Genomic DNA, 14,341 nt, shown 5'->3' with positions numbered 1-14,341 from the left:
ACACATAGTACAAATGCATTTTTGTCAAGTTTTGTTTTTGCAATACATTCTAATGTAATTGAACAATGATATAACTTAAAGTCAAAAGCAATAGCCTCTTTATAAAAAAAAGAAGAAGAAAAAAAGTTACATCTTACACAATTGTGAAATTATGAATTGCAAGTAAAATAAAACACACAGTGTAGTTAGTTGTGGGTTGGAACGATATGGACATTTTGAGTCACATGTATTATTTTAAAAAAAAAATTATATTCAGTATTGTGTTTGCACTTCATCTAGGTGAGACCATTATGGATATCTTATCTTTGTTAGTGATGATCACAATTATACAAAATGTATCTCAAACAATTATTGTCTTCCTTTTTTATCATGATAAGTGATATTATTGTTTATTATTCCATTCCTACATGTCATGAAAAAAATTCTGATCATCACATCCAACAAATATTTTGATTTAGTGACAAGCCATAGAATGCATTTTTATTTTGTTGAATATTTTACTGTACAAAGTCTCTGCGTACGCGTAAGCCTTAGACCGCTGATGGTGAGAGTGACATTTTGTTATTTTTTTGGACTGTTCTTTTTCTCCTTAGTGGGTCCCAGTGGACATGTCACGTTTCCCTCCATTATTCTGATTCTGTCTTTTCTGCAGGACCCTGGTGCCTGTTACCCAGCTGTATGTCAGTGTGGATGCCAGCACCAGAGACAGCCTGAAGAAGATTGACCGGCCGCTGTTTAAAGACTTCTGGCCTCGCTTTCTCGACTGCCTCAAAGCACTGGGAGAGAAGGTGAGAAGGTCACATATCAAAAATACAACTACTTTCAATTTCAAACCCAAAGCATCTCTTCCATATGAATAATGGCAAGAAGGAAAAAGAGGAGAGAGAGTGCGTTTATATGGGTGGCTTGATGGATGGATTTTTGGATTTACAAAACATATCCATTGACTTCCTGATCAAAACGGCAGAACTGATGAGCTCTGCCTCTTCATCATAATGACATTTTACTCTAGCAAGCAGCAGATTGCCATTTACATGTTTCTATTTTTGAAAAGTGTCTAAGAATTTGTTTACAGTGTCATTATAATCAATTTAAATTCAGCCTCAAGCAGTCAACGGGCAACCTGTGCCAATTGTAAACACACAAATGTTTTTGACAGATTAGATTGGCACAAAAACCATATGGCACAGATTAAAATGCAAGGTATATGATTTAATTTGACAATCTTGGAAAAGAAAAGTGAATGTAAATTAAACTTGCTCAGTCTAGCTGTTTAATGGTGTGTCATTAATGATCTTTGAATAATAATCTAAACCTTGTGGGTTAAAAAGCATGTGGGAAGATTTTAATTTTGGCATTTTTATTCAGTATATCTCCTGCTTTTAACTTAAACAACTTTGACAGCCCATCAATCAAAATGAAACAACTTAAATACTACTTTTTTCCTGTTGCTCAAAATAATTGTTCACATTTATATAGCACTTGTCTACCCTCAAGGCACTCAAAGCGCTTTACATCAAGGAAAAGCGTCACCCATTCACACACACATTCACATCAGGAGAGAGCGGGATTTGAACCGTCAACCATCAGATCAGAAGATGAGCACTCTACCACTGAGCAACTGCTGCCAAAAGCGCAGTGTCCTGCATCTCCCCGTGATGGCAGGAAGAACTTGGTGTGAATGAAGGCTTCATCTGTGGTCTGGCCCTAAATACGTGATCCGTTGCCTGTGTGTTTGCCTTCTGGACGTCCACTTTGAATTTAATGGTGGTCTGTCTCTTATCGGTGAAGTTAACACTTCTCAGGACAGCTCCCCCTGCTCTCCTCCACCTGGCCTCGGCAGTACACCAGAGGATTGATAGAGTCATGCCTTGCCACTGGATTTGAAAAAGAGAAAGCTCAAAATATCTCCCTGCTCACACTGGCCAATATCCCCCTCCCCACTGTGCCGAAAGGACCCTCTGTCACAGATAACCTTCTACTGGGAGGCTAAAAGAGGGACAGAATTTATTATCCTCAACCTTTTTCCATTTATGTGTCAAACTTTTCTGCCTATATGTCATATTTTCTTTTTACTGACACTAATCTTATAGTATTCGATGAACAAAATACTCTTAAATGACTTAAGTGTTTCTGTTGTAAGATTTTGGCTGCCGCTGTCCCACTTGTAAAAGTTCAATAATCATTCAAAAAAATTGTCATATCATAGATGTATAGTATGTATTAAACTTATCATAAATACGTCATGATATATTCATGTTTTAATTCAAATTGTATAATGCAATAGTTAACTGAAATTGTGATCATTGTGAATCATTTTCATAATTATAAATGATTGTATGCCCTTACAGAGACAAAGGACAGTGTACAGACTGACACTGGTCAAAGCCTGGAACGTAGAGGAGATGTTGTCTTACGCAGATCTCATTGCAATGGGACAACCAGACTTCATTGAGGTCAAGGTGAGTTATCAACTTTTTAATGAGAATTAGTTTGAATAAATTGTCAATTAATGTTTTGGATGTGCAATTTTACCTGATAAATGCGCTTATGTTCATGAATATTGTGGGCTGTAACACCTTGACCTTACCCTGATTAGTTTGCGGACATGGTATTTATAGTATGGGAGTGGGCACCAGGCTCCCATGTTTATTACATGTTACTACATAGTTGGAAAAGCTGAAAAAGCCATGCACAACCAAAACTGTGTTCTGATCCAAGTATACAGTATATATGTGCCACCTTGAAATATAAAAATATTTGTATTTGATTTTTTTATATAAATAAATGAAAATGTTTAATACAAAAAGAGAGTATTAGTCAGTTGTATCACATGCAAGGTTTCAGGCCTCAAGCTGTTTTCCAGATGGGAAACATACAAACAATCAGGACAACATAATTTACAAATGGCAGAGATGAGATCCTGTGGTCCCCAAATTGGACACCCTCCGACCCCTGAATGAACCTAGAAATAACGTCCATAAAAACAATGAACAGAAGTGGTGACAAAGGGCAGCTGTGGAGGAGTCCAACATACACTGGGAACAGGTTTGACTTACTCCTTCTTCAGCTTGACTTTGGGGGTTGCCACCTCGATAAGTAAACAAAGATCTTGCCACCACTGCTTCGAGTTGCTTCATTGCCAATTGAGGCAGAGGACCTTAAATATGCCACACTGAACAAAATATATGAAGTAGATCTTTACACATGTTTTCAAAATGTGAAGTACAGTGCAGATGGTGACCTTATGCATTGAGCAGTCATTTAAAAAGGAATAATTAAAGAAAAAAATCTATCTTTCTAATCTAATCTTTTTTTTTAACCTTATTTCTCCAGGTTCCCTCCAAACACTAAAATGTGTCCAATTCACATTGTAAGGATGAAACTAATTTTGACCGTTTTGTTGCCCAGCCAAGTATAGGTTGAGTTGTTTTCTATTTTCACTCCACTGTAGGGGTGCCAGCTAATTGGTTTGAACAGGAATAGTACCTAGAGTAAGCCACTCTTGGCAGCTTCCCTCTCATGTCCGGTCTCTCACACACAACCCAGAGTGATCCCCCAAAGACTTTATGTTCACTGGCTCTCACATTGTAACAAAAAACACTTTATTCTTTTAATACCATCCCGCTTATGGCTTTCAGTATTGGATATATGATCGGACTAATACCAAAATATTGATGTATCAATACTGACTGAAGTGTTCAGGTGAAGTAATGATTCTTGTGCAAAGATATTGATCATTAACATTCCTGAAAGAAATAACGGTTCGATTTTTTTATCTGCATATTTAATTTCGAGATCAGTTCAAGTAGGTGGGGCAGATAGAATGAAGGCCTCTATTTGCCAAGATAAGATTATTTACGGTACAGAATTTCCATGGCCTTTTTAAGACAAAATGTCTTGGTATTATTGATATTGTGATACCTGCCATGTATTACTTTATATTGGATCAAAATGGAAATCACTCGTCACTACTTAACATCATTACCACCAACAGGTGAAAAAGATGACAACCTTGATGGTTTAATAGCAGTCTGGGCATCTCCAAATCTTCAGTTCTTTGGGGATTGGGGATTTTTCAAATTTGTAATAATCACCCTGAAACTCAAATGCGGTCTTAAAATAAGCACTAGAGAGAATCATCCAGTAGATCCAATCAAACAAACAATATAGTGTATTTTAAACTCCCGACAATTTTGTAAACGATGTATGTGTAGGAGACTGTCACAAAATGAAGTTTGTAAGGCTGCACAGTCCTTTAGGTGATGGTAAATGGTTAAGATTGGATTAGATTAGCCTTTATTGTCCCTGTAGGGAAATTTGTCTCTGCATTTGACCCATCGTTCAATGCCGTTGGAACAACACGTCGGGAGCAGTGGTCTGGGGACCCGGCTACAGATCTTGAGCTCGTTCTGTACTTTTGGTGCATGTTTTGGGTTGATAAGCGAAACCAGGGGAGTGCCCAGTATGTGTGATGTCGTTGTGATAATGACCAACAAAACATGCAGAATAATATTTTCACAGCAGCATGTGCAAAATCTCTATCAATATTGATATAGTTTTGGAAAAACTAACAAGGCCAATGCCAACAAGTAACTTTTCAAATCAGGTACAAAGAGGACTCCAGAGGACCTAAATTAATAATGTTGATGCCTGAAGCTTGTGGTTGAAATATTTATGCTCAAGAGCGTATCTGCAGTTATTACTTGGCCAGCACTGCAGAACTGTAAACAGGAAGTCAAATGAAAGTTTTAGCTTGTGGGACCTGTTAATATAAATAATGAAATATACATTTCATGTTTGTATTTTAATCAATATGTTCATGTTTATGGTCTGGAGTTAAGCTGTAGTTATAAAGATAAACATAAAAAGTCATGTATTGTTTGTTCTGTAATGAAATCTAAGGTTGTGTTGTGTTCAGAACTTGTCCTGAACAGAACTGTCCTGGTTTTGACCCCAGTTTGTGAAGTACTTTGTTTGGTACTGTTCTAGTCATGTTCTATGTTTTAGTCTATAAATCTGCATCGAGTTACAGATTTTGAGCTAATGTGTAAATCTTAATTTGACTACATCAATTCTTAATTGATCATGAGTAAAGTTCAGGGAGTTAAAATGTACCAGTATGCTTGACTTTTACTTGAAATTCAAAGCTTGTTTTGCCCAGTAAACCCAGAATGAATGTCCATTCCTGTCAGAGAATTCTAACCACATATTTTCCCCTCCAAAATATTGAGGCGGGGAAGAGGGTAATGAGGGTTTTCACATTTTGGGTTTGATATGTGTTTGTGAAAATACTACGGGCTTTATAATATAACATCTGAAAGGCTTGTGTTATCTTGCTCATTATTGTTTTAGGCTTGCACTGTTTAATTAGTCAAAATTAGTTTATTTCATTAGTTTTTTTTCTCAATTTCTAGGACTGAAGAATACATATTTACAAGGATCTGATCCTCCTGTCACAAGGCACTCAGTACCACTTTTGATACTGCAATGATTACAGATAATGCCACTTGTGTTTGTGCAATAGTAAATAACTCTTTTCTTGGTTATTTTCTAAAACAAATCAGCCTTGTATTTCTATTATAGCTTTCTATAATAGAAATGAAATTGTACAAACTCGGATCTTTTTCAATCGCATACCTCTGCCTCCTTTGATTTGATTCACACTCTAGATTTATACCACTATTAGTGGGTTGATCTTTATTCAGCAGAGCTCTGGGCGCAGCAGATAACCCCAAGGTCTCTCATCAATTCTGTCCAGCCTTTGTAGCCTGTAGCCCACGAGCCCCAGCGTCACTTCTTCCATCTCAAACACTATTATGAATCTCATACTTAAGCCTATTCATACAAATGCAAACCTTTTGCATTTGCGTCATGCTTAATCCTGTAGAATATATATTTGATAAAATATTTATTCAAATTTATTTTGTTAGTATCATTTTTCAATTGTTTTAAAGCTTGGATTAATGTTGTTGTTGTTAAAAAGCTAAAGCCATCACTTCTGCTGCGGGTCCTTGGCCTGTTTGATGAGTGCTTGCCCTCAATTATCTTGAAATCTGAAATCTCTTGTGTCTAAAGTTCAGCCTTTAGGAATTGTCTCCATTCACATTTTGATTCCATTATGATTAATCTTGCAGTCCTAATCTGTATTCCTGTCCATGCGGTCTTATTCGTGGTAAAACCTCAGATGCTACTGTTTTTCAGCTCTTGTTACTGTGGAGCATTCCAGACAAAGCAAAGGTATCCCCATGGTACAAGCGGCAGAACCACCAGAAAAAAGTTACATAGTGCATCTTTAAGTTCCAGTTAGCCTTTGGATTTGTGCTCTGTCTCTTTTTTTTCAATGAAACTCATGGATGGTATCGTGCCTCAGGGCTCTTCTGGTCAATGAAATCAATCTCAGACACCAGTGCCAATTAGTTTGCAAAGTCCAATTAAAGGAAAAACTACTTAAGAACGTTCCACATTATTAATATGGGAAAGAAAAATGTATTTCTCTCGTGCCGAAAAGCATGAACAGTTGAATGCCTTGGACAAGGAATGAAAACCTTTGATATTTCATGAAAACTTAAATGTGATCGTCGTAATATTAAGAGATTTCTAGCTGATTCAGAGCACACACAGATTTGTGCAGATAAAGGCAGAATGAGGAAGGTTTCTGCCTTGGATGTGGATGGACGGCCACCATGTCCCAAAAAGGCTGCGACGTTCGCAAGAAGGTGGTGGGGTTGTGTTGCTAGAATCATGGAGAGAGCTGGACAGCCCTTTAGGGTTCCTGAAGGTGTGAAAATGACCTCTGTAAAGTATGTGGAGTTTCTGACTGACCACTTTCTCCCATGGTACCAAAAGAAGAACCGTGCTTTCCATAACAAAATCATCTTCATGCATGACAATGCACATCTCATGCTGCAAGGAATACCTCTGCATCATTGGCTGCTATGGGCGTAAAAGAAGAGAAACTCGTGTTGTTTCTCTTCTTTGAGAACCTTTTGGAGCATCCTCAAGTGTAAGGGGGAGGGCGGGAGGCAGTTCACATCCACACAGCAGCTCTGGGAGGCTAATCTGACATCCTGCAAAGAAATTCAAGCAGAAACTCTCCACAAACTCCCAAGTTCAATAAATGCACGAATTGTGAAGCCCCTATCAAATAAGGGGTCCTATGTTAAAATGTAACTTGACCTGTTAAGATGTTTTGATTAAAATAGCTTTACAACAGTAGCTTGGTTTAAAACTGTTTTGCATAATCATTTGGGCATTTTTAAACACTGTTATCATTGGAAGGTATGTTCAATAACATTTGAATTGTACTGTAACGGTTGATGGCTTGAAAATGATGATGATGGTGACAGATCAGACCAGAGAAAAATATAATTTGGAAAGCAGAATATATATTATGGCACATTTCTAAAGGAATAATGATGGAAATAAAATCTGAATTAATTAAAACTTATTTTGATCTTTGTTTGTTCATATGGCCCACCTATGTGAGACCAAATGCTCTGAGTCCTATGCAGTGAAGGATGATGTAATAATTGTTTAATCTCACCTGTGTTTTGTACAGGGAGTGACGTACTGTGGGGAGAGCACGGCCAGCAGTCTGACCATGGCCAACGTCCCGTGGCATCAGGAAGTGGTGTCCTTTGTGCAGCAGCTGGCAGACATGCTCCCGCAGTACGAGATCGCCTGTGAACACGAGCACTCCAACTGCCTGCTCATCGCTCACTCCAAGGTACCTGTAGAGCCCTTCTGTTAATGTTATTAATGCTTGCATTTTAAACACTGGTCAAAAGTAATTTTTTGTACTCGATAGGCAATCATACACACACAAATTTTATATATATATATATATATATATATATATATATATAATTTATTTATTTATTGAATGTAATGTATTTTTAAAAAAAAGATGATTATAGATAGACATAGATATCTATCTATATGTATATCTTAAAAAAAAAAAAAAAGTACATTTTGAACAAATAAAATAATTCTGGACCGATTTATAAGTGGGTGAAATAAATTCACTGTGACAAAAAAATATGCAAATGTATGCTGGCTTTCCCCAGGATTTCAACAGTTCAGAGCCGTATATAATCTGTTTGTTATATTATTCATTTACATTTCTGCCTGTCAAAATATGTAAAGTTTTCTCCTTAGCCCTGCAGACAGCGAGTGGTTGGTGGCAGTTTATCATTTGATTACCGGTAATGGTGATCAATTAGCTTGCTCTTGGGAGTAAAAAACAGCAGCCAACAGCTGTCGCTCTCTAAACATAATTGTGTCTCTTTCTGTGTCATTTTTCACTCACTCTGTTTCTGCTGTTGTGGTAAACATGTATATATATTTTTTTTTTGTGGGATAAGGATTTAAAGCTTCTTTTCAGATAGCATAACAAACAGCCTTCTCCATATGTTGCACATGTTCAGGTCAAGTCAAGGGCACACAAAGTCTACACAGGATGAAATAAGTGCTGCTGGGGTATTGTTCAGGAACGAGGCAAAGTGGAAGCTAAACATTAGTAAAAACATTAGTATGCATTTTTTCAGGTTAAAGTAAAATTATATAGAACTTATCTCTTTTCTACTACGAAATTATGGGCAATTGTGCACTATTAATGTAGATATTTACATATTTTTGTGAAGCAATATACCGTATTGTAGGGTTGTAGGTCCTTCAGTTGTTTAGTTAATTAATCGGTCAGTGGCGTCTTACTCAATCAAATTAGTCCATTTATCATTACTGCGATTTATTTGCATGTGAATACCTGGTTTACTTGTGCTTTTAGCAAGTTTTTGCATGGAATTTTGTGTTTTTTTAGAGCGACTCTGGTCAAATATGTTGTCAGGTCACAGAGATGCTTTTGTCAGCTCCGGCCCAATGCCCTTTTAGTCAATTAATCGATGCACTGTGCATGTCTTTAGTCGACCACAGCCCTCGCTCATTTTATGATTTTTGTATCCATCTGTTAGAGGGCTTTACTCCCCAGCTGCAGCGTCATCCTGAAAGAAATTACTCTGTTATGGATTATGTACTGTGAAGTTTGTATCATAAGTTTAGACATTATGTTGGGCCTGCTTCTCTGATCAAGAGCTTACCGTAACCACAAAGCTGTAGCAAAAATCCCCTCTTAGTAGGTTTCACATTAAACTTCTCTTGATTAAAGAAGATTAATGTGAATATATCATGACTTTGTGTATGCAGTAGAGAGAGCTCATCCATAGGAGTTGTTATTTTTCTTCTTTGGTGTTTTATGGCGGTTGGTATCCTTAAAGTGTTACATTACCCGTACTGTAGTTGTACGTCTTCAAAGTACCGTAAGTGTTTTACGCTTTACTGTTCAAACAAAAACAAAAAAATGAGAGAGAGGAAGAGAGAGAGTTGTTGCTGGGCAAGTTTGGGCACATTTATTCCTAAATTGTAAGAATATCAATCATTTAAAAGGTCCTAAACTATTTTGATGTGTTAATAAGTACTGAAAAATCCCTCACTAGGAAAGCCCAGCCACAGCCAGCCAAGGGCACCATTAATATTTGACTGAATTGATTTCTAGCAGTGCTTTTCAGTGCCCTCTCATCCATGCTCCTCCTTGAGACTTCCAATAACTCTCTGGTCATCACACCCACAGTGCTCTATTATAACTGCTATTTTTGTGCCTTTTCCATAGAGAACCTCTTTACAGTCAGAGGAGGTCATACTCTTCTCTCTGGACAATGTGGATTAGTAGTACTCCTGAGTAACTGTCAAGATATCTTGTTTATTTAATCTTTATTTGACCAGGAAGTCCTTGGATATAAATCTCCTTTTGTGAGGGAGACCTGGCCAAATCTGGGCCGTCTTAAATTAGGGCTAATAATGGCCAAAAAGTAGATTAAACCAGGTCTTAAATGAGAATACATAGATAAGGTAGTGCAAAATAATGATTAAACCAACAAACAGCAAAAATATTATTAGCTTTGACTATAAATAAAACAAATATGCAGAGGACATATAGTTTGACTATAGGCATTATAATGTAAGTACTAGTATAGCTTTGTTCATTTATTTCACTGTGCTGATTTATGTTAAGCAACAAATCGCTAATATGTTTACCATGGTACAGTCGCCACATTATGAGAACCATAGAATTTATGTCACATAAGATAAGATAATCCTTTAATATCCACACAAGGGGAAATTTTGTTGTTACAACGCAGTAGAAGCAGGAGGAAATGACAGATTATAGGAAGTTTCAGACATTAGACACATAATGGCCCTCAATCTAGTTGCATCTGTGAGGATAGATTGTTCTCTCTATAGTTCTGTATTACTTCCTCTTGCATGTGTCCATACACTACTCCCTGCTCCCCTGTGGAGCTCCTCGGCCTTCTTAGTAAACAGACACTTGGTAAATTCCAGCCATTTTCAGAGCGCATTCCTTCCTTCAGTTGCATAATTGCTAAATTGTTTGCCAAGATACGGGCTGAACAAATCTCTTTCCCGCTCATTACCAGAAACATTAAATCCCCACAGACACTGCCTCAGTTTTTTTGTGCTTCTCAAGGCTCATTAGTAATGCAGTGGGTAGCTTCACTTTAATGGCTGATATCTTAAGCCTCGAAACACTTACTGCATTAACTCTCAGAGAGGGCCATCATCTCGGGGAGGAAGTTTTTCACCGAGCAAGCCTTTTGGTTTGTTGAAATGAGGTACCGGTAATTAGTTGTGAGTGTAGTGTGAATCAGGCAGTAGGACCGCTCCTCTGTCTCCTAAATGACACATGTACAGAACAAATAAGTGTATTATGTACCATTATTTGTGTCATAACGGTACACGAGGCGATTCTTCTACAAGGCAAGTATTGGGAACTCATTACTGCAGAACGTACAGACAAAAATATTAGCAGTGGTTCTTTGTGATCGGAACGTTGTATCTAATGCCAGAGGAAAGGAGGAGTCGGCAGTGCCCTGGGTCGCTGCGCGCTGGTAAAGGCCAACACAAACAAATTCAATACAAAGCTACAGAATCAGAATACTTTGTAGATCCTCAAGGGAAATTATTCAGTTGCTGCATCTCCAATAAATATCCAATATGCTATAAAAACACAGTACCAATCACCCATATAAAAGGTTACATAAATGACAGCAATTAAGCTAGAACTCTTTTCTTGTTTTGGCCGTAGGCTTTATTAGACAGGAGAGGACAGTGGGAAATGGGGATGAGAGAGAAGGGAGGACATGAAGTAAACCTTTGGAGTCTGGAATTGTGACATAACCACTAAACCACCGGGCAGCACTAAACTTTAAATTAACTGTGCAAAATGTTTTTGGTTAAGCCCAACATCACCACAGTTTTTTTTACCAGCAGAAAGTTAGAAACACAAACGATGAAACAGTCATTGGTCGATAATAGAGAAGCAGATTAATCAACGTTCACAGAAATTAAACAAATGGATAACTGTCCCAGAGCATTCCGTCCTTAGACCCTCCTTCTCTGCAAGAACAAAAAAAATCTTTCAATATAACGTTTCTAAAAAAAAAAAACAGTCTAATCCCTTATCTAGATAGATACAGTAGGTATAAACTATATTAATCCTGGGGGAAATATCTGGTCTCTAATCTGTTGAGAAATTATCCACTGGAATGTCATTTTAGTATTTGTTTCAATCGATGTAAACTAAGAAACACTGGGTGGATAGGTGGTGTGATGAGCAAAGTCTTGAAGCCAACATTTACCCACATTTATGTTATATATTGTTATTTGGGGCCAGTTACAGGGTCCTTCACTAATCAATACGACACATGGCAATAACGACACAATCATATCACAATATAGCGACACACTCGATATATACATTTTTTGACACCGCCATATTGTTTTGCAGTGTACACTATAAATCTCTCACTAATGTAGTTCTGGGACGGAAAGAGGTTTTGGTTTCTTAGAGTCCTGCACTACTAACGCAGAGAAAAATGAAACTCCATTCACTCTAAACTTATCATTCCTTGCTTCTTGTTTGCGCAGTTTAAGATCGATGGAGAGTGGTGGACGTGGATCGACTATGAGCGTTTCCAAGAGCTGGTTCAGGCGTATGAGGACAGTGGCGGAACGCAGGGCTTCTCCTCCCTGGACTACATGGCCAAGACTCCAGGCTGGGCTCTGTTCGGGGCAGACGAGCAGGGTTTTGACCCCTCTGACACTCGCTTCCAAAGACGCAACAAGACCAAAAACATCTCAGGCTGCTGATGACCTAAGACATGTGGAAGTGCTAATCACTAATGCAAAATGACTAGCTGCTTTTTGTATTAGTGCGGTATTTGGGAAACTGCACATGAGCTTAAGTAGATAATTTGGTTATTTTTCATTTGACAGTTAATCCATAATTATATTCAGTACAAAGGATACACTGGCTTGTCTGGATACATTAATTGAATTGTCCCTGTATTTTCTATGCTAAAATTGAACCAAAGTCAAGCACTTAAACAATTAAACCAGGACCAAAATGAGGAGCTATGACAAAATAATTTAAATTATTCTATCTGAGACACTTTTTAACATGTTTTTGAAAGACGCATTAATATGATACAATTAATTTCGATGCAGCATTTACTGATTGAAGTCATAAGATATTGTGCTGCCCCTTTGGCTTGTCCATTTGGATTTATAAGGAGCAAATCTCTGACAGTTTCCATGGAGTCGTGTCCTCTTGAGTCCTGTTTTAGGCCCGTCCCGCTGCGATGGCGCTGCTCTCAGGTCGACCGAGGAGCGGGCCAAGCGTAGGTCAGTCCACTGCATAGAAACTGTTTCAATTCGGCATTTTTTTTTATTGAACAAAACTATTATTCAAAATGTTACGGCACCAGTTACTTTAGGCTTTGACCACAAGGATAGTGAGATTAGATTTTTTTGTTAAACATGTTTCATTCTTTTGCTTTGTAAGGATAATCCAGGGCTTTTGTTGAAATGAGAAAAGTTGCGTCCATCATTATAATGTGTATGTTAGAGAACGGCCTCTAGAGATTTTTCTATTAAACTTTTAGTTCTATTTTTGTTATTGCACATTTAAATGTAAGGCTATTTTTTGTCATCTGACTGTATGTTGTGTTATTTCTAATAAATGTTTTTTTAATGTGATTATTTGTTTTTTGGTTGTTTTTTTCAACAATTGTGTGTCTGTGGTGGTCTGATGTGGACTTCATCTTTCACTTTTTCTGAAAAGAACTGCAGAGAATAAAATGAAAACTATAGAAGTAACTAGTGTCTCTAACCTGAAGTATAGACACAAAAACAGCTGCACAGTTTTGGAAGCAAAGTATTTCTATTTCAATCAATCAGCAGTTTATGAGTTAATATTAGGATTCAGTCCTTTGCAAATCTAAAACTTCTAGAATAGTCAGATTTGGTTGATGTTTAGCAATGCAACAGTACAGTTCACTCACGATATCACGACATGGGTCACCATATTGATACAATTTCAAAATGTTTTTGGCCTCAGTAAGATTTACACATTTTTATTTTTATAGTAATTATCATGATGACATTTGATTCAATTACACTTTAGCTTTACTGCAAAAGACTAAAACACTTGACCCACTGGTTTAGTGAAATGTGTGTCTTGACTCGTATATGATGGGGGAGAGTTTTATCAAACTTCCCTTGTTGATGCTCTTCCCACTACTTGCAATAAAAGTATATTTCTGTATTACTAAACGACAACAAACGATAACTGCAAGTACCTGTTCCTTGTTCTGCAGTGGTGTATTTAGTGCTGAACTCCTGTAGCCTTTGTCCTTATGTTCTCACAGGTGGTGTTGCTGCAGGTCGGCCCCCTCGTTTGTATTCAACCCAGCCGCACATCACTGACCTCCGGGCTGCTCCTTATTTGTAGACTGATGAAAAATAGCTGCAGGCGTTTCGTGCCTACTGTGTTTTTGCACAAGTCCCTCCATCCATTTTGAGCGCCGCTGCAGTGCGGTTGGTGTGAGGTGGATTGGGATGGTTTGGGCTCATGTATCATACAAAGTATTTTTATAAGACTGGTGTTTGGATGTGTGGCCTTTGACTAATAGTAATTTTCTCCACACTCCAGGGTACATTGAGGTGATAATGGCTTTTGCAGATGACATGGAAATGTGCTAAAGGAAGGCCTCTTGAATACTCACAGCTCAGCATCAGCTCCGTCTCAAACAAACACATCATCTTTTATATATACAGCACATACTTAACAAATGTATGCAACAGGAAAACAAAATTCTTACTTTAGTCCAACATTATACTATATAAAGTCACAACATAAATGTATGTGCTGTAAAGATAGGGTGTGTAGTTTTATACAATGTCTTGACCTATTTGTGTCCCCAGG

At 37.6% G+C, this 14,341-nt stretch overlaps 1 protein-coding gene across 1 annotated transcript in view; it reads left to right on the top strand.

Moving 5' to 3' along the window:
* The window catches only part of tyw1 (tRNA-yW synthesizing protein 1 homolog (S. cerevisiae)), a 36,360-nt gene extending 23,822 nt beyond the window's left edge, over positions 1 to 12,538 (top strand). Inside the window, exons 13-16 of the mRNA XM_072452620.1 lie at positions 653 to 788; positions 2,352 to 2,462; positions 7,562 to 7,729; positions 12,004 to 12,538. Of these exons, the coding sequence (XP_072308721.1) occupies positions 653 to 788; positions 2,352 to 2,462; positions 7,562 to 7,729; positions 12,004 to 12,225 (637 nt within the window). The 3' untranslated portion in view covers positions 12,226 to 12,538. The remainder of the gene's footprint in view (positions 1 to 652; positions 789 to 2,351; positions 2,463 to 7,561; positions 7,730 to 12,003) is intronic.
* The last annotated feature ends 1,803 nt before the right edge of the window (positions 12,539 to 14,341 follow it).

This window comes from Eucyclogobius newberryi, unplaced genomic scaffold (assembly GCF_026437365.1).
Source record: "Eucyclogobius newberryi isolate DKJ021-1_F unplaced genomic scaffold, fEucNew1.0.hap1 SCAF_10, whole genome shotgun sequence".
Classification (NCBI taxonomy): Eukaryota; Metazoa; Chordata; class Actinopteri; order Gobiiformes; family Gobiidae; genus Eucyclogobius; species Eucyclogobius newberryi.
This window is presented reverse-complemented; position numbering and strand designations above follow the sequence as displayed.